The sequence below is a fragment of the Lycium ferocissimum genome, chromosome 8 (assembly GCF_029784015.1).
Source record: "Lycium ferocissimum isolate CSIRO_LF1 chromosome 8, AGI_CSIRO_Lferr_CH_V1, whole genome shotgun sequence".
In the NCBI taxonomy this organism is placed as follows: Eukaryota; Viridiplantae; Streptophyta; class Magnoliopsida; order Solanales; family Solanaceae; genus Lycium; species Lycium ferocissimum.
This window is the reverse complement of record NC_081349.1, coordinates 12093636-12119652: the sequence shown is the minus strand read 5'-3', so window position 1 is coordinate 12119652 and position 26017 is coordinate 12093636. Positions and strand designations below refer to the sequence as shown.

General features: G+C 36.1%; 2 protein-coding genes across 2 annotated transcripts; both read right to left on the bottom strand.

Moving 5' to 3' along the window:
* Nucleotides 1-246: 246 nt before the first annotated feature.
* Nucleotides 247-11136, bottom strand: LOC132067254 (ATP-dependent DNA helicase Q-like 5). The gene is made up of 20 exons (XM_059460415.1): nucleotides 10555-11136; nucleotides 9686-10428; nucleotides 9547-9600; nucleotides 8946-9055; nucleotides 8605-8817; nucleotides 8437-8515; nucleotides 8271-8324; nucleotides 8080-8154; nucleotides 7921-7974; nucleotides 7403-7447; nucleotides 7220-7314; nucleotides 7003-7132; nucleotides 6038-6136; nucleotides 5720-5775; nucleotides 5526-5628; nucleotides 4297-4425; nucleotides 2810-2979; nucleotides 2024-2048; nucleotides 1823-1938; nucleotides 247-1052 (listed from the first exon to the last, which is right to left on the bottom strand). Exons 1-20 carry the CDS (start codon nucleotides 10970-10972, stop codon nucleotides 962-964), a joined length of 2859 nt encoding a protein of 952 aa, XP_059316398.1. The 5' UTR covers nucleotides 10973-11136; the 3' UTR covers nucleotides 247-961.
* Nucleotides 11137-24382: 13246 nt separating this feature from the next.
* Nucleotides 24383-25851, bottom strand: LOC132066028 (uncharacterized). The gene has a single exon (XM_059459432.1). The coding sequence runs from the start codon at nucleotides 25849-25851 to the stop codon at nucleotides 24520-24522; it is 1332 nt and encodes a 443-aa protein (XP_059315415.1). The 3' UTR covers nucleotides 24383-24519.
* Nucleotides 25852-26017: the final 166 nt, after the last annotated feature.

Here is a 26017-nt window from a genome sequence, read left to right as displayed (position 1 = left end):
TGATTATGAATGAGATTCTTATGCTCTCTGACGCTTGGATTGTTGTGTTGCAGTTAATAATTTTTGTTGTGGTTTGTTAAAGTTTTACATTTGACTGTAGCCCCTTCCATTGTCAAATGGTTATGTTATCTTGTCATATGGGGTTAATTATTTGAAATGTTGCTCCTTTTCAAGAAAGGATGTCTCTTGGCAAAAAGAAGACCCGTCAAGAATGGGCACCTTTAATTTGTTGCTCTGTAAACAGGAGGACCAGCTGAAATTTTCAATATGACATTGAAAAAAGAGTCTGCCTAATATCGTTTTCAGATTTACAAAGTGAATTTCCGAGCTTAGAATGAGAGTTCTAAGGAATTCTGCAATCTAAGGAATTCTGCAATACTACTAGTGTGTATATATGTGAAACACCAAAATTTCAACAAATATTAGACTTTGGACCCATAATTTCAGACGTACAATGAGTTCAGTGCTAAGAAGGTTGAATCCATCAAGTGCAAATCTTGGATCCCCCTCTAGCCATTGATATGTACAGCCTTCAACCTTGAACACAGGAAGGTAATCCGCATATCTTTTCCTTATGAAAGAGATAAGGTTAGATAACCAACAATGGATTTGTTCTAGTGGAGGCCTTATTCCTTAGCTCTTTCACAGTAGTCCTCAATTGTGAAATGGAAATTGCATCAATTGCAGGATACTCTTGATGGGAAGCTTTTGTATTCTTCAAGTAGTTGCCTTTGGAAAGATAGGATCAGAAGTTCTTAATGTTGTGAATCACCTAAAAAGTGCTAGCAGAAAGACGTTACCTGTATGTATTCTTGCTCATGCAAGCATGGGAAGAAAAAAGAAAGAAATTGGATGTAGCTTTCATGCTCCATCCCAAGGAAACAAGAGGGAACTATAGCAGCATATCTTAGATAGCTGATGGTATCTTCACCATTTTGTGGCTTTTTAAGTTAAATCCCAGTCACAACATCGAATCTTTCCCTACAAGTTTCATGAGCTCTGCCTTTGCTGCTTCCGTTATTGCTTTGAAGTCTGTTTGCATATACCTTCCCCTGAAACCAGCCAGCACAGTGAGCTTATTCAATATACTTGGTTAAAGGTTTTGAATATAAAAAGTGAGAGGTTCAAGAGGTTTATTTTTAGTAAACTCTTAGTCAAAAGTGAGAAAACCACCAAAAAGATTAAATGTTCTAAGACATAGAGGAGATTGATCACATTAATAACATTCTAGTGAGAAACCAGTAAGCACGACATGACTTATTTAATATCCGAGGATGAAGATTTTGAATATAAAACTCCGCCTGTGTGAGCTCGTTCACATTGTTGTTCCCAAGCCCTGATAAAGGAGGAGGGTTACCAGGGTCAATCAGAAAGAGCCTCTCTACCCCATAAAGGGTAGGTAAGGCTGCGTACATCTTACCCTTTCCAAACCCACTTGTGGGATTACACATGGTTTGTTTTGTTGTTGTTGAAGATTTTGAATATGAACACTAGGAGGTTAATTTTATAGGAACTGTTCAAAATGAAAATGGCTATACTATTTTCAGTCTTTTTTTTTTTTTTTTCCAGTTGGGCAGTCTCCTGTGAAACTTATGAAGGCCCTGATTCCATATCATATAACTTTCAAACTGTACTTGGTAGACAAAAATAATCATTCCGACAGTACCCTTGCTAGTCTGCAATCTATCCATGTTTCTTTCCACAACTATAGAAAGAAACACTCTGAGCATGTATTGGTGTTGTAAATGATAAATGATCATCTTAGGACCAAAAGAATCTGAGCATAATTTCATCAATAGATACAGCTCTAGGGAGGATATACCAGAAGTGAGTTCTCGACCAAACAGCAGACGGGAATGCTGGGCTTGCGATGCCATGCAATATCCTTGCAATGGCTCTGGGAGTAAATTTGGCATGGGAGTTGCACTGCAGAAATACCTGATGTTCCATGAAACAAGTGATGAAAACATTAAGACTGCACTGTTTTTTCCCTTGGGAAGAACTAGTTGAGAAATTTATTTACCTTTATATCAGCTGTCAAAAATGGGCTGCAATTAAGAAAATGATTGCATTAGCAGTTTAGCACTACAGATTGACATCTTTGGGAGAAGAAATGATGCCGTATATGAAGAACACAAACTAAAGGAAGCGTAGAAATGAGTAAATGAATAGAATGAGTTGAAGTCTGTAATAGAAAAACTTAGTCTGATCCCCCAAAATTCAAGGATATAAAAGATGATCCAAAATAAGACACCATACTGGATGCCTGGAATCATGGTAGCCAGTAGGGGTGTCAAATGGGTGTGTTGGGATAAATTTGGGCACGTCAAAATGGGCTGAGTTAATAAATGGGCTGGTCAAAAGTTACTCGGACTGAAATGGGTTGGGCTAAAATGGGCTAAAAAGCTAATCCAACCAGCCCAATTCTTACCAAGTTTTAATTTCTTTCTTTGTTCTTTTATAATTTTTTAAGTGCCTAATTAAACTATTTTTTTCTTTATTATGGCTATATATAACATATTAAAGGAAAAAATGTCTTTTGAAAATATTTGACAAGGTTTCTCATTGGTCAATTTGGGCTACATAACAGCCCAATTTTTCAATGAGCTGAATTGGGTTGGGCTTAAATGGGCTGAGCTAATAAACGGGCAGGTCAACTTGGACGGGTTGGGCAGGTCATGTCTTCATGGGTTAATTTTGCGTTTTGCCACCCCTAATAGCCAAGACATCTAACAACATGAGAAGTAGCAGTTACATCTTCCTATGCATGGCCAAGTTTAAAGTCTAGAAACTGCAATAGGCTTCTCACCTGCTTCCACCAATCTTCTTTGGAACGTCAACTTCGGTACCACGTACAAAATACTCTTCAATCTTCCTTTGCAAGCAAGGTGTGTGTTGATGGCCATGGCAACCATGCACTTTATCACATGCTTCTGCTGCAAATACAGCAGCATCATACATCGTGTCCATCTTCCTTACCTATGTCAAAAGGTGAAATCACAAGACTGGGAGACAATAAAGGCAAGAATACTATATATGTCATAAGAACTTTTATGCCTAGCATATTGCATTAAGAGCAGAAAGCTATATTAAAACCTTTCAATGAGTAGGCAAGTATACCCTGGTGCTCAGGATTGGCCTGACATATAGGGATCACTTGGAGGTCACCCACACGCAGTCTAGGTAGCACTAATGCAAAGTCACGGTAATTTACTGTAACAGATAACTGGCTAAAGGAAATAGAGGCATAGGTGTTATCATTTAAATTGAATATGTTGTTTTTAACTTTTAACTTTAAAAAATAAGAGAAATTGACATAAATAGCCGCCCACCAAAATAATGTATATTTTTTGTATATTACATAATATACATAAAATATACAGTTTTCGATACAAAATAGTGTATATTTTTTGTCTATTTGGCTAGTAAATGTAATTATTTATGGCCGACTGGCCAAATGTGTAACTTGTCCTGTAATGTCTCGCATCATCCCCTCCAAACACCAAAAAGAAAAATATATAGACAAGAATGTCGATATGTTCCTTGAAATGAATATATTAAAGTTTCACGGGATCAATAACCCACCAATGGAACTAGGTAACTGTTAACATACATAATTGTTGGCCAATCAGTTGACAGCTTCATGAATAAATCAAAAGCTCTGTCGATGTCAGTACAGCACATGTTGTATAGTCAAAACAGTGAAACTAACAACGCTCAGACTCTTATCTAAGGATAGTAAATTTCTCATTTGTATCTTGCTCCAATATCAAGAAGCCAACAAGTACTTTATGTTATGCTTGAAGGAATATATTTTGATATTAAGTTATCATACTTCAACAGGAAGCAGAATAACTACGATTTCTCTTGCCAATGAGAATAACGAAAAGGAATAGAGGAAAATAGACAAAAGGCTAAGTAAGGACTAAGGACAATCAGCTAGAGGTTAGTGGAAAGTCACGCTCTACTCAACAGTAATGTCAAGTTTGGGACCATCGTGATACATGGAATCACAATTTATTAAAGGATGACTACTCAAGTTTTTAAAACAGATGGATGTGGCACTGAGTTAAAACTGTTCTGACGAGCCAGTGCAAGTTCAATGGAACTGTTTCTATGATGAAAATCCTTGATCACATTTAACAAGGATCCTCCTCCTTTCACCCTGAACCCAGCTCTGGGATAAAAGGGATAGGGGGAAAAACAGGACAAGCGGAGAAAAAGACAGTAGAAATAATTGCACCTTTGGAGGAACATGAGGGAAAATAAACTGCAGTTATTAATGAAGACAGTCACCTTGCAACTCTCAACTTCAGATAACCATTTTGTAAGCCATGTTGCTAAAGAACAGATATCCTTTGGGACGTCCATGATAACATAACAATAAGCTTGATCCTTCAGCTCATACGTGACTTCCCCCTTAAACTGAGATAGGAAAGAGAGAAACTTATTTGTGTCTCATAAAGAAAGCAGAACGTGAACAATGAATTTTAAACTGAATATTACGTAAGAGCATCAAAATTTTGATGTTAATGTCACTGTTCGAATAAAAATGGCAGACACGTGAAGTGCACATACAAATGGTTAATAAACAACCATGCACAAACACAGAAATACTAAATTTCATAAAATCTATGTTGTTCCTTTAATATTTCCAAGTATTCAGAAGGTAACCCTTAAGAAGTACTGTGCCAGAAAAAAGAATCATAGGCTGAACACAAGTGATTTTTTTTAAGTACAACATCATGGCTGGAATTAACCTAAAACTATAAACTGGACTTCGGCTGGTGCATGATTATTTATTCCAAGTCAAGTAAAGCAGTACTGCTGATTACTACTAATATTTCTTTCTTATTAAAGAAAAATAAGAAGCATAGGCCCAACGCTTAAATTAGTCACAGTTCTAGAAAAAGAAAGATTGGGTTTTTCTAAAGCACAAAAGCAATTAAAGAAATCAATACCAAATTCACAACATAAACGATTTTGGGAAATTCAGATCTGTATGGCCAGCTGTGGCCTCAAATCGCAATATTATGTAATACCTTTCATGAACTCCTTTCATAGCATATTCATGGTAGAAGATCACCACAAATGCAGAAGATGACACTACCACTATCAGAATCCAAAGACAGAAGAGTATAATGTTGTTCATTTATCGTGTCAGTTTCTTAGAGATGAATTTTGCTCAGGTAAAATTGTAATTCAATGTTGTACAAAAAAAATCACCCTGGCTGAAGAGAATTGCATAACAACTCCTGTTATACTCACTATCTTCATCATCATTCTCATTTTACCCGGACCAAAGTTCTTGACGAATTATTTCATGATATATCTGTGTTTCTAAATTCTAAATCCTTAGAAAACCATCAAAACATGACATAGAACAACCAATATCAATCTGGAATAGAAGAAGGAAGTCAGGAAATTTACACATAACTTACATCCGTGCGTAGTCTTTCAGTAATATGCACAAAAGACCACATAAAAGAACCATTGTCCTTATAATAGCTGAATATGGAACTCACCTTCAAAGTTTGCAAATGGTTTGTCAAGTCCACAACTTGCAGTCCAGTGCTGTTTGCTACACTTGGTATGTCAAATATATACTGCCCATCTTTGATCTCAGAGCTAAAATCCATGAAGTGTATAGCATTAGATACGATATAAATTTGTGAGAGCATATGATTGTTCTCATAGGAAACAAAAATAAGTTGCTCACTTCTTCAGAATAGTAGCAATCACAGCATCTTTCATAGCTAGCAATGCGGGAGAAGTCTGCAATCAGTTGTTAAGGTCATGACATATTGTAAAAATTTGAAGCCACAATAATAACAGCAAAAAGAGGCAGCTAACCACTTTATGTGTCTTTCTAGTTCTTAATATTAGCAAAATTCTAGTCTTGCAGGTTTAATCCTCACCAAAGAATGCTCAAAATCAAACCCAAAAGTGGGAGCAATTGAAAGTAAACTTTCTCTCCAAACTATAAAGATCTGCCAACTCCACTGCACTTAATCATGCTAAATTAACTTTAACTAACCTGGTGGAAGTTTAAAGTGCATGTTACACTCGTCTGTGGGAGTAAATGCAAGTATTGGACCTCTCCTAGCTCCAATTGTGTTAAGATTGTAAGTATTACCTGGGAGAATGAGAAACACCAGCTCTTCAGCATCTTACTAAGGTAATAGAATATACAGGATTCAGTTCTGATCTGTACTATCCCACATTTGTATCTAAACGGGAAGCTACTTTCACAGTAAGGGGTCATTTGGTAGGATGGGATGGGATTATTAGTCCCATGGGATTGGAATTATCCCAGATTTGGTTGGTGGGATAATTCCTTTGGGTATCCCACCCAATCCCATCTATAAGGGATAAACGATGGGATAAGTTACCCCATATAGAGGGTGGGATAAGTTATCCCTCCTATCACCCAATCCCATCTATATGGGATAACTTATCCCCCCTACCAAACGACCCCTAAAGGTACACAGTTCAACAACAGATCAGAAGGCAAATACCTAGGACATGCACACATCATGTCATGTGAAAATTTATTTTCTATCTCTAATTGGTAATGAAGATTATTAATGTTCCGACAACTGTAAAAGACGTGGTCTAGCTCTGTTGAAGCAATGACTAAAAATGCCAAAAACTGCACGTACAGGTCAGTACCATAAGAAAAAAAGACAGGTGTTATCGTTCAGGATCAAGTATTTTTATGTCCAGTAATCCATAAAGTTGTTTCAATGATTAATAGTCTCATCAATATACTGCAAATCCTGAATTTAAATGCAGCTAAATATTCAGTCTCTGACTGTGATCAAGGATATATGAGAAAGTCCCAAGCCTTTGGGTTGCAAATACATTGTCAAGAAAAGGTGCTTTTTAACCCAAAAAAGATCAAATTGTTTTCTGGTAAATATAGAGTTAGTGATCAGCTAGTATAAGAAGCAATTATAAAACTGATGCTCAGCATGCCCATTTAAATGAGAGAAAAAGTACCTCTTCTTTCATGTCAAATTTACGAGAAGCAGACTCTTTAACTAATGAACATATTTTCCCAGCAGCTTTTGTGCTGCCACCGAAAATTTGACACAGCAATTTGTTCACCACATACTCATCGACACCATCACTGAGAATAAACAATGTCCAACGCTTTAGAATCCTTAGATTCAGATAAACTCTATGAACATTAAGAATTTTTTGGTTTCTTTGTCACCTGTACATAAGACTGCGAATCTTAAAATAGGAAACATCATCAAAAAAGAGATGACAATAAGCGATTCTACCATCACGTCCAGCACGACCAATCTCCTGCACAGGTAGCATCAATCTTTTGGTTAAAAAAATTGCAGAAGTCAGTATCTCGGAAATTGCAACCGTTATAAGCATAAATATTGACCTGGACATACTCTTCCACGCTTTCTGGTAAGCTGTAATGTATTACCTGAAACAGAAGCACTTGGAAGGCCTTAATATGAATGTCACATAGGACGTCGGACACAATTGCTGCACATCTAAAATCTAAAGCAGCAGTACTCGGAATCTTTTTAGTCAACATAAACATTTTTAGTGATTGTTTTATGTTAAAGTGCACTTGTAGCCAGAAATTATGACAGATGATGAAAGCTATCAAAAGGAAGTGCAGGCAACTAGTAATCTCACACTATAAGCAAAAAATAGTCACTGCTCATAAATCCAAATTGAGTTGAACTGAGATCCGAAAACCAACCACACAGCAGAATGAGTATTTAGGGACAAAATGCTGAACATAGTGCTTTTTTATTTCTGCTACAAAACCTCCCTAATTTTGGTGTTGATGCAGATGAAAGGGTAAACATATCATATCTCCCTAATTTGGGTGTTGATGCAGATGAAAGGGTAAACATATCATATAGGAAAATCAAGATCAGATCTTACAGCTTCGATATCCTTCTTATTGAGTCCCATGCCGAATGCAACAGTTGCAACAACCTTCCAGAAAATATTGATGCGAGTTAATGAAACTTCCTTTATCAAAGAATAGTATTTATAATCTATGATTTAAAATGAAAAAATAATAAGAATTGCTTCTCTCACCACTCTAATCTTGTTTGCACAAAATAGTTCCTGTGTACGGCTCCTATCTTTTGTAAAAATTCCACTGTGATAACTCTGAAAAAACAATTCAAATTATAAATCACTTAGCCCATTAGGCATCAAATGATTTACATGAGGGTGCAGGTGAGTGCAAATTATTTACAAGAATAAACCAAAAGGCAGATACAAACCTTTGCCGAGATATTACTGTCGCATAGATATTTGCAAATGAAATCAGTTTCGGACTGTGTACATTGAGGATGAGAACAAAAAGGCACAAGTCAAGTTGCTTATGTGATACAGTTACAGAAAATAAATCATCAAATGAGAGCATCACAGACAAATAGCAAGCAGCACCTGAAATTTGCAGTAAATGATGATGCTTTTAGCCTCTGAAAAGGGGGAAGACTTCAGCAAGGTCATCAGATCTTTCATCCTGAAATCAATTGAGTAAACTTTGTAGCTATTTTTTTTTTTTTTTTTTAATTCTTCAGTTTGGAGGGGAAACGATTATGCTACACTTACCTGTTTTGGCTCAAAGATACTGACAACTGCAAGTTATCCCTTGGTTTCACTACTTGGATAAGATTAGTTGATGGGATATCCAATGCATGCATCACATGATACAATGCTTTAGTAGTTGCTGTTGCTGTCATTGCCAGTATGCATTGAGCCTTCAGTTTATCACGCAACAATGATGCTTTAAGCCGCATATACGAAGGCCGAAAATTGTGTGACCTACCAAAATGTTCATGATTGTTGATAACATACAAAAGTTACATTGAAATAAGCAAAAGAAAAAGAAAAAAGATGACAAAGTCGCAAAGATAGACTAGAATATGTAACCTTGAAAAGCTCAGACTCACCATTCAGAAACACAATGGGCTTCATCAATAACCACAAGTGAGATTTGAGTGTCACAAAAAAAGGATAAAAATTCTGAATTGAGAAACCTCTCTGGTGAAACAAAAAGGACCTGAAACATAAGAATCAGCTTTTTTTTAGGAGGAGACATCGCAAAAAAGGACCCCAAAAACCTGCTATCATATCTAGTTTATAATATTACATAGAAAAACAGTTAATCAAGAACTAAAGAGAATGGAAATGGGCATGTAACATGTTAACACTCAAATTCTATTAAATTTTCATATGATCATCCAAGATAAAAATTAAACTTGACCAGCAGATGTGTGAGGGAATGGACTAAAGTTACTTTGACAACGGTGGTGTTTGGGCCCTTTGCCACACCTTGACTATTCCACTGATCAGTTGTATTTCCTACTAGTACAAGTACGTGGTAACTCTGCCTATAAGGTCTAGGCAAAATCAGAAGAAATCACCCAACTTTTTTTCCTCAGCGGGTATTTAACCCTGTCACCTATGGTCTTCATTCTAACTTCATTGGCTGCTAGGTCACACATTTGGGCATACAATAAAGAAACTTTGGAGGCAGTAAACAAAGCATGCCTTTATGGATCCTTCTTCTAGTAACCTAAACGTTTCCAAGACCTCCTCATGTGTCTGCAACAGTGAAAACAATAAGTTAGGAATCGCTCAAAATGCCATAAACACTAACAGCTCTAGAATTGCGAAACTTATATGTAACCTGACTGCTACACAAAAGACCACCCTCAACTGCAGCAGGGAGCTGCTTTAACTGATCAATCATCAAGGAAACCAAAGGGCTAATAACGACTGTAACTCCCTGAAAAACCATTGCTGGCAACTGATAACACAGCGACTTCCCAGCACCCGTCGGCAAAACCAACATTGTAGATTTCCCTGAAAGCACCATGTTGATTGTCTCCAACTGCCCATCTCTAAATGAATCATACCCATAAGTCAGTTTCAACAAACTCAATAAATTCTCATCCGACGCCTCATTTCTAACCCTCGTCACGGCTTCTTCAATCAACTCTGCATCAAAATCCAATCTTTCCCCTCTTCCCTTAACTTCCACAACCAAACCTTCTTCATCACACAAACCATTCTCTCCCTCCTTACCCGCAACCTCGACTTTCTTTTTCCATCTCCTATAAAACTTTTTACCACTCGATGAGTTAAAATTCTTTCTTTTGAATTTGGATGCATACTTCTTTTTACCATAACCATTTATATTCAACCTCACAAAATTACCCTCATTAGTACATTTAACCTTCTTTACTGGCAACGAAGACGACGCATTGCTCCCTATCAAATTAGGATGTTTCCTCACAACCTTTTCAACTGCTTCCTTTTCATCCTTTTGGGCCAAATGGGGTTCAATAAAATCAGCTTCAACAGGCTCAAAATTAAGAATGGTTTTACGGGTTTTCGAAAAAGAAGCATATTTCGATAAGCAGAAGCCACCTGCACCAATAAATAGAGCTAAGGTTATAGTTAAAGCCGAAATAATAACTAGTTATAGTAAGCATGAAGGGGCTAAATTTAATCAAAAATATGTTCTTTTTTATACATATATGTGAAGAACTTCACCTGAACTGTTGTCATGGGACAAAACGGCGTCGTTTCGATGGATTTGGAAGGGTAAATTAGAGAATTTAGGTGGGGAAAGTGAATTTTCAATTAGGGATTCCTGTGTTCTTGAAGAGGAAGCGAATTTCAATGAATTTGGAAGAGTTTCAGTGCAAACGGTGTCGTTTTGGTGAATATTAGGTTGGGTTTGAATGGTTGATTTTGGTGGGATTTTTTTGGTTGAGATTTTTGGTCTAAGAATTGGGCGGGAAGATTTAGTGGAAATTAAGGAAGTATTTTTGTTTTTGGGTTGAGTTGTTGATTTTGAGGAAATTAAGGAAGTGTGTTTGCGTTGAGTTCTTGATTTTCCGGGCGGAGGAGGGTGACGTGGCGGTGTTGATGAAATGTGAGAGCCATCAGAATCGGAGTTGGAATCCATTAGAGTTGAAGATTGTGTCTCTCTTTCTTGCTTCTGAAATTTTCTTTACATGCTTCCCGCCAATATTCTCCCAAGGTTAATATTGTCAGTTTAACATTGAAGACTTGCTGTTTGAATTCCCTCACATTCTAGTCTTGCCAAATTCTAACAAAGACATGACTTACCTTGATAACTAACTAGGAAGAATTAACTGAAGGTGCCTAAAAAGTCTCCAAATTATTAAAGGTGACGTGTAGGGCCCACCCCATATCAAAACTCAATTAAATTTGGGATTAAGAAAATTGGGGTTCAAAATGTAATTTTTAAAACTTCTTAATCTTTTACAAACTACAAAAAAACCCAAAACACCAACCCATTATACTAAAACACCCACCCATTATTCAAACATCCCAAACCGTTCCCTCCCACAACTCCCTCGCAACAACATATTTCAAAATCAAAACTCAAAGCAAACAGTTAATCTCCTTCACTTGGACATCTCTCATCTCTCTCTCTTTTCTTGTCATCTTCTTCTTCACCCTCGTCGTAGTTGCGGCTTTGCTTCTTTTTAATATCAAGGTAAAGTTTTTGTTTCACTTGTTCCAAAAGTTATTTGGTAGAAATTGATGATTTTAGTTGTAGAAAAAAGAAGAAGAAGAACATGGGTTTGTATGCATATTGTTTATTTTGTTGTTCCTTGTTCGAGAAACCCTTATTTGGGGTATTTGTTTGACTTGTTGGGGTTTTTGCGTTTGTAAATAGCGTACATTGTTCTCAATTATGGTTTTTTGTGATGTTTTTGTTCTTCTCCTTAAGATTTCGAAAAAATGGCTTGCAATCTTGTTGACTTTTTTGGAACGGATGAGTAAGTTCTTTACGACAACTTCGGCACTTGTTTGACGGTTGTAGACATTTTTGAGGTTGCTTGCTTTAAAACCCTACTATTTAGTGTATTTTGGAGTTAAATATTGTTGTTGGTGTTGGTGTTAGTGTTGGTGTTGGTGTTGATGTTGATGTTGATGTTGGTGTTGGTGTTGTCTTGTTATGGTATGGTTTAGGAAAAGAAAGGATAAACAATTATTGCACATACATTTGATGTATTTTGTTTAACTTGTATGATTGTGTATGCGTAGTGGACGATTTGGTACATTGTCTTGGAAGTAGATACTTGTTGTTTTGGTTTGGTTAAGTGTTTAGGAAAAGCTTGGATAAAATCCATCTTGTTGTTGTTATTGTTGTTATTCTTGTTGTTGTTGTTGTGTGTTTGTAGTGAAATAAATGGTTTTTTGTTGTTGTCTTGGTATGGTTCGGGGTTTAGGAGTAGATATCCAAATAGATGGTTTTTTTGTTCTTGTCCTAGTATTTATACGGTTTACTGTTTATAGAAGCTATGTCAATGATTTTTAGTTGTTGCAACAATTTCTACACTTGTGCTGACAAGTAGATAATATGTTGCAACAACTACAAATCTGTTGGACATAGCTTTAGTTTTTTGGTTGTTTGTAGAAGATATCCATGATTTTTAATTGTTGCAACAAGTTATACACTTGTTGCAACAAGTATACAATATGTGGCAACAACTACAAATACGTTGGACATAGCTTTAGTTTTTTGGTTGTTTTTAGAAGATATCCAATAAATTTTTAGTTGTTGCAACAAGTTATACACTGTTGCAACAAATATACAATATGTTGCAACAACTACAAACGTTGGACATAGCTTCAGTTTTTTGGTTGTTTGTAGAACATATCCATGATTTTTAGTTGTTGCAACAAGTTATACACTTTTGCAACAAGTATACAATATGTTGCAACAACTACAAATGTTGGACTTAGCTTGATTTTTTGGATTTTGTTTGTAGAAGATGTCATGATTTATAGTTGTTGCAACAAGTTAAACACTTGTTGCAACAAGTATACAATATGTTGCAACAACTATAAATCAGTTGGACATTGCTTCGATTATTTGGTTGTGTTGTAGAAGATATACGGCATCTTAATCACTTATTCAACAATCGAAGAATACTGTTGCAACAACCTATTCACTTGTTGCAACGATTACATCATTTGTTGTAACAAATTCTTCGGTTGTTAGGGAAATTACGTTACTTGTTGTATTTTGTTTGATCAAATGCGCACTTCTTATTATCTGTTTTACTTTGAATGAAGCACTAATCGGTTGAAGTTTTTTTTTTTCTGCGTGTGTAGATAAAATGTCTCCGGCCAAAAGAAAAGTTGAGAAATCAGCGAGGGTCATAGAGATAATAAAAAAGCTAGAGTGCAATCATCATTAGAGAATCTTTTTGATTTAGCAAAATCTATTGTTGAATCGGCAAATATAGAGGAAAGAGACACCAACCGACAATCAATCCTCGTAAAAGAGAGGAAGTACGGAGCCAAGAAGCGATAGATACAAATGAACAAAGTGAAGAAGAATTAGAAGTCAAGAAAGCTACGATGGAGTAGATGGATTGGATAAAGATGATGAAAAGGACGGTGCTTCCGAAAATACGGTTCAACATCGACGTTCATAGCCGAATTAAGAACAAAGAAGAGAAATAGTGTGAATGCCAATTTAATTAGAATCTTCTAGTAGATTGAACATAGATCATAACGGACACTTCCATTCTTGAGGTTGTCAAGGTTTTCGGTATTGACAAGTATGCGTGAGGATCTTGGTTGAATGAAAATAATGATTTGACCGTTGATCTTACGGTCAAATCGGTGTGGTAAGAACTTTGATATGTTTAGGCTAATTCTTAAAAAGCGAGGGGTTGGAGGATTTCTTTAGGAAAAGTTGTTTTGGGGGTGTATTTGGATGCTGAAGAGACGATTGCACGGTTTCAAATGAAAATGGTATATGGGCTTATGAAGCGTAGAATTCTTTCGGATGCAAAGGATGAGCTTTGGATTAATTGCGTGGCATGCCGGTGTGCTTTGGCTTGAAAGAGTTTGCCATAGTTCGGCCTTAGATGTCATCCTTGTGAGCTTCTCTTGTTGTATTGAATAAGCCGGCCGGACTAGTAAGACGACCAAAGAAGCCAAGAAAGTAGGAAAGGGTGGAAAAGATAACGGTATTTGGTTTGGTGGAGTTAGTTGGGAAAAAGCTACAAGGAGATAAGGCGCTTGTAGATTTGCGGTCCAAAACTATGTCGAAAAGCATAAGCGAGTCCTTGTGTTTAGTTTGGTTTGTGTTTTGTGTTCTTATGGCAAAAGATACAAGTACGAACATACCACTTGGTTTGCTTAAACTTGCGGAGGACTATGAGGCATTCAACAACCATGGATGGGGCGGGAAAGCTTGAGTTGTTGTTGACTACTTATCGAAAGAGCTTAAGCCAAAAGTGAAGACGATCAATCTATATGGCTTCCTTGGGCTTTCATGGAAACATTTGCAATGTCAATTTCTTGTACTTTTTGTATTTCTATCATCATTCTGATTTCTTTGGTATCTTATTTTCTAGGCTTGGGCATTTGAAGCCATTCCTCACCTCCAACAACAAGTGAAGGACTACCCGCCGAAGTGTCTTTTCAAGAATGCTTAGATGGGCGCAAAGAGCAACACTAGATTGAGTGTTGATCTTTTTTTAACCTCCTTTGGAAGAGGTAAGCCTTAAGACATGTATATAGAATAAACTTGGTCATCTGTTGGATAATGTCCAACAAGTATGACACCTGTTGCAACAAGTTACTAATATGTTGGACAATGTCCAACAAGTATGACTTTGTTGCAACAAGTTACTAATATGTTGGACAATGTCCAAAAAGTATGACACCTGTTGCAACAAGTTACTAATATGTTGGACAATGTCCAACAAGTATCCTGTTGCAACAAGTTTCTAATCTGTTGGACAATGTCCAACAAGTATGACACCTGTTGCAACAACCTAGTCATCTGTTGCATTTCATTATTTAGGACCATTTTAATATATCTACTTTTTTGGTGTAGGTTGTGCACCCATGGCTTGTCCCGACAGTACGGGAGTTGGAGATGCCATTCCTTGCTTCCTTTGAGCCCTTACAATCTGTTCGATAAAATGATTGAGGGATAAAATTAGAATTGGTGGAGTGACGGACCGTGGGAATCGGTTGTGGTAGATGTTGGTGGTGGTGGTGTTGTTGCTGGTGGTCGACCTAACATTGATGACGTTGCGGCAGAAATTGCCGGTGAAAAAATAATAGATGATGATGTTGATTTTGGTAGACAAACTCCAATTGGTGGTGTTGTTGGTGGACAAACTCCAATTGGTGGTGTTGTTGGTGGACAAACTCCAATTGGTGGTGATGTCGGTGGACAAACTCCAATTGATGGAGATGTTAGTTGTGGCAGATTTGGTGGTAGATTTTCCTTTGTTGGTGCCGACACATCGAAATGTGCTTGTGAATGCACCTATTGCAAGCGGCGAATGGATGATTTGATAAAAAATGTTGAGGAGTTGGTGAATGCACAAAAAGACACAAATTCGCTTTACGAGTTTGTTATCCAAGAGGGGTGTCAATCCATCCAAGAAGCGACCTACCCTATACTCCTATTCGCATTCGCAAGAAGGAAAAAGCAATTTCAAGGCGACTTGCCGATGTTAGGTCAAGGAAATCTTCTACACCCCACAAGGCTGCTGCTGTTGTTAATCTAAAAAAGGTAAATGTGTATAAGCATGCAGATGCTCAAAAAATGAAAAAGCTTGAAAAATTCGTCAATGCCAAGAAGAGCAAGGGTACGATGTATACATTGCATGAATTTAAGGCCGATGACTTCAAGATAATGACAAGCATGGAAAATTGGTGGCTGGCCAGTGTAAGTTTGAAAACAACAATTATTTTTGTTGAAACAAGTCTTATTTTGGTTGTATTAGTTGCAACAAGTTATATATTTGTTGCAACGAGTGGAACACTTGTTGCAACAAGTATTGGTCTTGTTGCAACAACTCACCTAGTTGTTGGAGATTGTTTACAGCAGTTGGGTGAAATAGACCCAACTGCTGTAAGCAATCTCCAACAACTAGGAGAGTTGTTGCAACAAGATTTAATACTTGTTGCAACAAGTGTACACTTGTTGCAACAACTCACTTAGTTGTTCAAGTAGTGACATTCCTTATACTTTTAATGCGGTATGTTGATGAAATTATGCTCTTAATGCGTGTGAGGCAAAGCACCTTCACTAAGCACTATGCTTCACAGGATATAATCTTGGATCTCAACACTACAATATCATGCTCGAGCGATACACGAGTTGTCGGATGAAAGCACACAATGGAAGCTATTCCATTCAATCAAATGCTTGATGATTTTATATGGGATGATGATGTTATCGCTTCGTAGAGGTCTGTACCAGCCAAAGGTGGTCGCGAGTGGTTGGTGCCAAAAGGGTGCTTACTATCATGAACATAAATGTCGAGACAGTTTGTCACCACGGAATTCATAATTGAGGAGGGGGTGATAAATGTTTATGACCGCAACGTCCCAAAAATCCAAGTGGATGAGTTCTTCATCCACATCCACCACGATCATTGAATTATGGCCGAAACTGCAAGCAGTGGCATGTTTGAACGCTTGCTCGAAAAGTCGCTCAACGAAGCTTGGAAATTTGTCTTCAAGGAGAATCTCCCCGCAATGAAAGTGCAATGGCATGCGGATCGTATTCACTTGCTTTTATTGAGCATTTGCTTACCGGCACTAACATGATGAAGCCCGAGACTTTATTGTGCGACAACTCAGTGGCGAGGATGCAGTGGCGGTGGGCAGTGGGTGTGATAGACAAAGTTTTGGAGCCCACAATTTGTCGTTTAACAAATTACTACCTGAACAATTTTTTTTGTCCTTATTATTATTTATGAATGCTGTTGCAACAAATGCAACATGTAGCGCCCCCTTTTTAGGAGGGTGCCACTTACGAATCAAAAGCAAATTTCATACCTCAACGTTCAAAATAAATTCACTCAATAAGACATTCACAATAATTTAGTAGCGAAAATAGGCCCATGGAAACAAATTTCAAAGTGCATACTTGAACCTCAATTTACAAGTCATACTCTCAATGATCACGTTGCCATATTGATGTGTCTCAAGATAATCTTCCTGACCCACAAAGCAAATAAACTATCCAAGTAGCACCAAACTCAATATGCCAACAAATTTTACGTGGTTATTATTTCACCAAGATTAAAGCTTCTCACAACATCTCCAAACCAAATAAATTGAAAGCAAAGTTCAAGTTTAGGTGCAAACCTTAGAGCTTTAGAGCTAAAGCTCAAACAAACGTCAAGAACTTATAAACCTCCGAGTGACGATCAAGTAGATATGTCGACTTCCTTAGCCAAATTTTCCTTAGTTTGTACAAGAGTATATATATGCCTTAACACGCAATTAAATATCTAATTAAGTTCAATAGTTTCAGCACATCAAAACTACCCACAATATTAGCGAAAATCACCTTAAACTGGCAAAACAGAATTTCTGGACAGTTCTACTGTGTCTTGTATTGTCGCTCGGTTTGAAGGAGTAATTGGCAAAAATAGACTTGGTGGCCTCAATTAAAGTTGTATATATATGTCTTAGGGTCTCAGGGAAATTCGAATCACTCCTATATCAATTTTATACAAAGAGATATGCTCAAAATACTAACAACAGTACATGCAGGTTTTTGCAAAACGAAAATCTGGGCAGCACCCGCCCTGTATTTCTTGGCCCCTTTTCGGGTGGATACAAGCAAAACTGGGTTTTAGGTCCTGAACGAAAGTTTTAGGTATATGAATTAGCTTTCCAAACATCTTGAATCACTCAAAACGGAGCTTTACACAAGGAGTGATGCTAAAAATACTAACAGCAGTCCAATCCAAAAACGGGTTTGAAACTTACCTTAATCGCGTGGAGTTGTTTGGGGCTCCTCCAAGGAAATTCTTGAGGATTGATTTAGTAGATGAATGTTATGAGAGGAGAGAAGTTTCTAGGTCTCCTTTGTCTAGAGAGAAAACGAAATTGTGGAGGTGGGAGGAAAAATAAGAGACAAGGGATACTTATCTTACTTAATAAGATTTGAAGAAATCAATAAAATATTTTGTATCTTCCTTGAGAAGTTTGCAAGAATTTATTAAAATGAATCAAGTATCATACTTGATAAGATTGCAAGAATTTAAATAAAATAATCTAAAAAGGCTTGCCGCTTAAGTATATATAATGATCAATAAATATGATTGATTTCGATTGTTTATCACTAAATGTGGCTGATATCCATTGTTTATCACTAAATATGGCTGATTCCCTTTATTGATCACTAAATATGGGTGAACCAAGTAGTATCTGTTGCAACAGCTGTAGTATCTGTTGCAGCAAGTGTAGTATCTGTTGCAGCAAGTGTAGTATCTGTTGCAAAGGCGATAAGTTGTTGAACAAGTCCTTACTCTTGTTGGATAAAACACAACAAGTTACCCATTTTACGTAACAAGTCACTCCACTTGTTTGATTTCCATTGTTTATCACTAAATGTGGCTGATATCCATTGTTTATCACTAAATATGGCTGATTCCCTTTATTGATCACTAAATATGGGTGAATCAAGTAGTATACATTTAGAGATGTAGTATTTGTTGGAGCAAGTTTAGAGCAAGTGTTGTATACGTTGCAGCAAACGGAGTAAGTTGTTGAACAAGTCCTTACTCTTGTTGGATAAAACACAACAAGTTACCCATTTTATGTAACAAGTCACTCCACTTGTTTGATTTCTATTGTTTATCACTAAATGTGGCTGATATCCATTGTTTATCACTAAATATGGCTGATTCCCTTTATTGATCACTAAATATGGGTGAATCAAGTAGTATCTGTTGCAACAGATGTAGTATTTGTTGGAGCAAGTTTAGTATCTGTTGCAGCAAGTGTTGTATCTATTGCAGTAAACTGAGTAAGTTGTTGAACAAGTCCTTACTCTTGTTGGATAAAACATAACAAGTTACCCATTTTATGTAACAAGTCACTCCACTTGTTTGATTTCGATTGTTTATCACTAAATGTGGCTGATATCCATTGTTTATCACTAAATATGGCTGATTCCCTTTATTGATCACTAAATATGGGTGAATCAAGTAGTATATGTTGCAACAGATGTAGTATCTGTTGCAGCAAGTTTAGTATATTATTGCGTGTTGTTCTATGTTGCGACAAATTGAGTAAGTTGTTGAACAAGTCCTTACTCTTGTTGGATAAAACATAACAAGTTACCCATTTTATGTAACAAGTCACTCCGCTTGTTTGATTTATTGTTTATCACTAAATGTAATTGTTTATTGATATCCATTGTTTATCACTAAATATGGTATTTGTTGATTCCCTTTATTGATCACTCAAGTCCTTATGGTGAATCAAGTAGTATCTGTTGCAACTAAATGTGAATGTAGTATCTCAAGGTTAGTATCTATTCGACAAGCTGTAAATATGGTTGCTTCGATTTAGTACCCATTTTTACTGTAACAAGTCACTCACTTGTTTGATTTCCATTGTTTATCACTAAATATGGTTGATTCCAATTTTTTATCACTAAATGTGGGCGATTCCTCTACTCAATAATTAAAACATCAATTCACTCCGCTTGTTAGAAAAAGCCCAACTTAGTTGCATCGGCTTAAAAACTCCGATTTTTTGTAATATGTTCAACGACTTACTAGTTGTAACAAGTCATTACTTGTTCGATAAAACCCAACAAGTTACCCATTTTTACGTAACAAGTCACTCCACTTGTTTGATTTTCATTGTTTATCACTAAATATGGTTGATTCAATTGTTTATCACTAAATGTGGGCGATTCCAATTGTTTATCACTAAATGTGGGCGATTCCCTCTACTCAATAATTAAAACTTGAGTCACTCCACTTGTTAGAAAAAACCCAACATATAACTTAGTTGCAATGCTTAAAAACTCCGATTTTTTGTAATATGTTCAACGACTTACTAGTTCTTGTAACAAGTCCGTTACTTGTTCGATAAAACCCAACAAGTTACAGAGCTGCTACAACAAATTCATTACTTGTTGGAAACTGTACAACAATTTATTAACAAGAATATACACATTAGTGATTTGAACACGAACAACATATCATATAAACCAAGTTCATAATCACCAACAATATAAATTACCATGTTAAGAAAGAATAACATTAAAATGTCATAAAGATCCAACAGATAACTATTATTACAACACAATGCAATCTACAACTATGGAGCATTTCGGCTTGGACATGTTGTTTTTTTGTGGCCAACTGTTTTGCATAAGGAGCATTTGTTTTTTCGCATAGCCCTCTTTGTCCACCTTCTTCCGTGTTTGCTAGAACTTAAAAGCTTCACATCCCTTGGCCACCACTTGCACTTCAGATGTTCACATCTAAAGCAATACACACTTCGCGAATTGAATGACATTCCTTTATAAAAACTTGTTTCATCATCTTGAACATGGCTGGACTGTGACGATTGTGCATCACACGGTGTATTACTCACAAGTTCGGGTATAGGGATCGACTACTTTCCCATGGGGCTTCGCACTTCCATTATCCGGAATATCTTGTTGGTCTTGAGCTAAATTATGGTTCTCGACCGGAACTTCCAACCACGTATACCCTTAAAATGGGCCTAGCTACATCTTTCAAATAAGTACGCAAACGACTTTGATCGGTTATCTTAAAAGGCAAGACCCTTTGGTTTTCAAAAAAGCTATGCATGTAAGTGATGACAAGGTCTTTCGGTTCACAAGTTAATTCACAATAGTTAATGATTAAGTTCACAAAATCATCAAACTCAACATCTCTTGGGACGATCATCGCTATCGTCTCTAACATGTGACTACCCTTCCATCGCCAAATATATCGATTGTTCACCTCGATCCATTCACCATGGAAATCAACACCTATTATTATTGAGTCCCCCATTAATGGTGCTTGAAATATTTTGTTTTAAGAAAATCAGTCATGACCAGCGCAAGTCAAAGGCCACTTAAATTTATAATTAAGTTAATTATTGAGTGGTTTTTTCATAAATTTTGGACCCAAAGTAGTTAACTTAATCACAATTTTGAGCGGCCTTTGAGCTTGGATGTTCAAAAGTCCACAACTAGTAATTACAATGCTTGAATGTCAAGTGTTGAAATTACTCTAGGTAACGACTTTTGACCACCTAACCCAAAGGAGCCACTTAAATTTATGATTAAGTTCATAATTGAGTGGTTTTTTCTGTAATTTTGGACCCAAATTAGTTAACTTAATCACAACTATAAATGACTTCTTGGAACAAATAATCGACTTGTTGCAACAAGAAGGTTACTAGTTCAGTTGACTCGCTTATTTGTTGGAGACGACTTCGCTTTTTGTCTTGTCTCATATCAAAATGGAACAACTATATGACTTGTTGGAACAACTAACGTACTTGTTGCAACAAGTATGTAACTTGTTCAACTACTTGGTAACTTGTTGGAGACGGAGTTCGGTTTATGCATTTGATAACAAAATGCAACAACTAAGTGACTTGTTGGAACATATAACTTACTTGTTGCAACAAGTAGGTTAGTAGTTGCAACAACTCACTTATTTGTTGGAAACGACTTCGATCTGTCTCTGTTTCATAACTAAATTAAACAATTATATGAATTGTTAGAACAGCTAACGTACTTGTTGCAACAAGTATGTAACTTGTTCTAACTACTTGATTACTTGTTGGAGACAGCTTCAGTTTTTGTCTGTTTCGTAACAAAATGCAACAACTAAGTGACTTCTTGAAACAAATAACTGACTTGTTGCAACAAGTAGGTTACTAGTTGCTTGATTTACTTATTTGTTGGAAACGACTTCGATCTCTATTTCATCCAACAAGTAAAATATGTCCAACAAGCTGCCGTAATTGATGCGGCAAGTATCATACTTGTTGCGACAAGTAACTCGATTGTTGGAAAAGTAAACTCTCAATGATTTCACGGTTATTGCATAAAGTACAACGGTACCGTTGTAAATTATTTATTCACATTTTTTGTAATTGTTGCAACGATTTACTAATCTGTTGCAACAACTTTATAATTTATCAACAACTCTTGCGAAACACTAGGACTACAACTGAAGTGATGCGAAAAGTTCGAAGCTCTTACACAATGACTTTAGAACTTGCCGCAACAACATCTTCTTTGTAACTACGAATGCTGGGAAAATCGGCAAATAAGGCAACTATACCCGGATGAACAATTGAAAGAAACGTATTGTTTAACTTACCAATGGACCGAAAACACTTATGAAGTAATGCCGGTGCTACACCAATGACATTGATCAAAAAATTGTAAAATCAGATGATTTTTTTTTTGAGCAATGGCGGATAAAGAAGAAGAAGAAGAAGAAAGCGGGGGCGGACCAAGAAGAAGAAGAAGAAGAAAGCAGCACGAAGAACAGATGGGAAGAACAACAATGGAGAAAACAATGGAGAAACAAGAGGATTTTTTTTTCCAGTATTTTTGTATTTTAGGGTTTATAGTGGTTGGGTCAAAATGTTAAAAATAAAACTTTAGGGCAAAGTGTTAAAAGTAAAGTTTAGGGTCAAAGTGTTAAAAATAAAACTTGAGGACAAAATATTAAAAATAAAATAGAGGGCCAAAGTGTCAAAAATGAAACTATTGGGCAAGTTCAAAACCCCTTAATCACTAATCAAATTTAGTCACCTCTACTCAATAATTAAAACTTGAATCACCTTCCTTCAATTTTAAAACTAAAACATCACCTATAATTAAATGCCCCAACTAACTAGCTACTGTCATGTTCTTTCATATAACACGATTTTTTTAATTAAGAAATACTCTTGGTCCTCTCAAAATAAGTGCGTTTTACTCCTTGTGTCCAGTTTTACATGTTCATGTTTGACTTGACGAGCCCCTTAAGGAGCAATAAATAAAATGTCAATCAAACATACTTTAAAAGTATTGCAGCCGCTAATAATTTTTTGGAGCTTCTAACCTAATAATTAATAATAAGAGTAAAATAGGTATGAAAATGGCAAATTATCTCTTGGTTTTGCAAACTGAACAAATAAAAGTGGACATGTATTTTTAGTATACTAGACAAGTGAAAATGGACGGAGAGAGTAAGTGTTTCTTGAGAACTTAACACTATTAAGAAAAAGTAATTCTTCTCGAGAGCTGCTAAACTACCACACCAATTTGGTCACACCTATGAAAAAACCATCATAACTTTTACATGTACAATTTTGAATTAATATGAACTTTAGGAGGGAAGGATAGGAATGACATTAACTAATTATAAATTATTAAATTTGTCTTTGATACTCGTGCAAATTTACTGTGCTACTGCTACCCTCATTTGGGCAGTTGTGGCCAACATCAGTGTGGCAGAAAGACCTTGCCGTTCTCATATAGGGATATAGTTGAAAACAATTACTATTTATTGTCTTAAAAAACTAAAGCGACACTTATTTTGGGATAAAAAAATTTTTTTGCTAAAGCGACACTTACTTTGGAATGGAGCTAGTAGAGTTAAGATATTAGTTCAAGGGTCAATTGGTTTTTGTGCTCATTATATGTTTTTTTTCAACTTTTATGTCAATTCTCTCAAAAGATATTAAAATAAAATATAAGAGATCTTGCAGTATCATTATCTTTCTATTCAAGTTATAAAGGGTTAAACTATTTCCTAAGATCAATTTAATTTGATAATTAAAGAGTTTCTATCTTACAAATTTGAAATGAGTGAGCTCCTTAAACATATGAACACCTTTCTTTCTAAACGATTTTGTATCTTTGAAATTTGTAAAAGCTATAGCAGAAAAGTGTCAAATATTTTTTTTAAAACTATAAGACAGAATAATGTCATGTAAATTTGTCAGAGAAAATAAAAATAAATGTAAACACGATATACACAAAAGTTGAACAGAGAAGGGAAGTCAGTAGATGATGCATTGTCCAAACATGATGGAGTCCTAATTCATTTTGCGGCAAAAAGTAATCTTCATAAGACAAAATGTAAAATAGTTGATCTGTTAACATACAAGAGAAAAGTTTGCTTTATGAGAGCATGCCTGCCTGCCTTCTTTGAATGTGGTGAATAGGCCAGGACTATATTTATTGTGTAATTTCATTACTACGGGTAGTTCATACCAAGGATCTGGCTAATAACGTATACAATATTTGTAGCCACCGCAATACTTACCATCTAGTTACTCTGGAAATAAATTGCCACATATTGTTGGTTACTATTAGGCATAGATTAATTCCATTGTTAAAAGACAATTTTTATTGCAGCACAACAATTACGGAAACGATCCAATAACTGTTGTAACTTTTATTCTTTACCATATAAGAACCAAAAATCACTTAAGTGATTTTCTTAACTCATTGAGGGTAGTCAAGAGTCAGAAATACAACCTTCAACACCACTCAAATTAAAAATCTCACAATAAATTTTCTGCACAAAGTTATTACTACAGGACATGCTTTAACATATATATATACTCTTATAAATCAAACTCACTCCATCTTACTTTTCTTCTTGCTTGCACAAATTACAACATAATCATAAACATTATACTAAGTCAAGTTCTTCAATGAATGTTGTTGTCTGTACATACTCCTAACACTAAGTCTTCACACTGCTTACTTGTAGAAGCAACATTAGTTTTATCAAATTTACTATCAGCACAATCTTCAGTTTCTTGCTCTTCAATCCGAACATATTCTTCTTCTGTTGTAACTTCATCAGGAAGCTTCACTAGAACAATAATCAACTCGTCGTCGTCATCCATTCGAACAGCCCAAATTTGAATTCTATGGCCCTCTTCGATACCATTGGCGATACGCATTTCCGTCCATTTCCCATTCAACACATAACTTACGCTTGTTTTAGATTCTTCCTTTTGTTTCTGCTTAGAGTTCAAACTCTTCATCACTTCCTTCCTCACTTTCTTCATCTCCCATCTCCTCAACTCCAGTACACTAATCTTGAGGGATGGATCGATCACTCGGACTTCCAGTGGATTCACTTTCTTTCCATTGCGCATACAGAGATGCTCTTCTTCTTTATCTCTCAGAAATTTATCCGTAATTTGTGCTGCTGGTATCGACAGGCGATTGTGACTTTCACTAGCATCCGTTTTGTATATTTCTTTCTGGATTATCAATTTCACCTCTTTTACTCGTTTGCCTAACTGATTGATCCGATTCTTGACATTTTCAGGTAGTTCAGCATGTGGGATTTGCTCTGATTCAGATTTTGTCCTCTTGAACTTGATGAAATTCCTCTTCTTTGGAACACATAATTTTTCTTCATCTTCTTGATCATCACTGAGGGATCTTTCTCGTTTTAGACCTGAAGAGCTTCCACGAATTATTTTTCTTTCTACATCAACCATAGGTCTCTTGAGATCCTTTTCTCTCCTCAAACTCTCTTCATGACACACATTCTTGTCGTCTTCTTCGTGATGATCACTATCCTGTTTCTTGTCTAACTCATCTTTCCAGGACCAAGTGACAAGATCAGTAGTAGTATTGCTCTTCCAAGAAGTATAACCAGTCATATCAAAACTCATTATCCGTTTCTTGAACTTTGTTCTCTCCGAACTTCTCATAATTATTTTTTCACCAACAACAATAGCAGTATTATTGTTCTTGATCAAGAACGTATCTTTCAAATTTGTAGCTTCTTTTGTCGTAGTACTTTTTGGAAATTCCACCATTCTTGAAGGTGAATTATTAGCAGCAGTTTTTGCGTTTTCTTGATTTTCTTGAACTTGTTGCACTGGAAATTTCTTGATGATTTCTTCTTCTTTCTTGTGAATTTCAGAAGCACGTACACAAACAGCAGCCAACATATCTATAGGAGACCAATTGGGTTCAACTTCAATATCTTCAACGTCTTCAAGTGTCATATCTCTCATTTTTGAAGACATGAAATTACTAGTAATATGGAGGAAGCTATAATGTATGGGACTAACTGAATAGGGCTTACAAAATCTTGGTGTCAATGAAAAAAGAATTTGCAGAATGTTTATGGTTCTTGAGAAAATTGTTTGTTAACTAGACTTATAAAATCTACTTCCTAAT

What these genes read in the sequence shown, in the direction of transcription:
- LOC132066028 (XM_059459432.1), bottom strand. Translation starts at nt 25,851, where the DNA reads ATGAGAGATATGACACTTGAAGACGTTGAAGATATTGAAGTTGAACCC.
- LOC132067254 (XM_059460415.1), bottom strand. Translation starts at nt 10,972, where the DNA reads ATGGATTCCAACTCCGATTCTGATGGCTCTCACATTTCATCAACACCG. An exon ending in GTATCTTTGAGCCAAAACAG is followed by an intron (nt 8,516 to 8,604) that starts GTAAGTGTAGCA and finishes AATTGATTTCAG; the next exon opens with GATGAAAGATCTGATGACCT. An exon ending in TCATTTACTGCAAATTTCAG is followed by an intron (nt 8,325 to 8,436) that starts GTGCTGCTTGCT and finishes CAATGTACACAG; the next exon opens with TCCGAAACTGATTTCATTTG.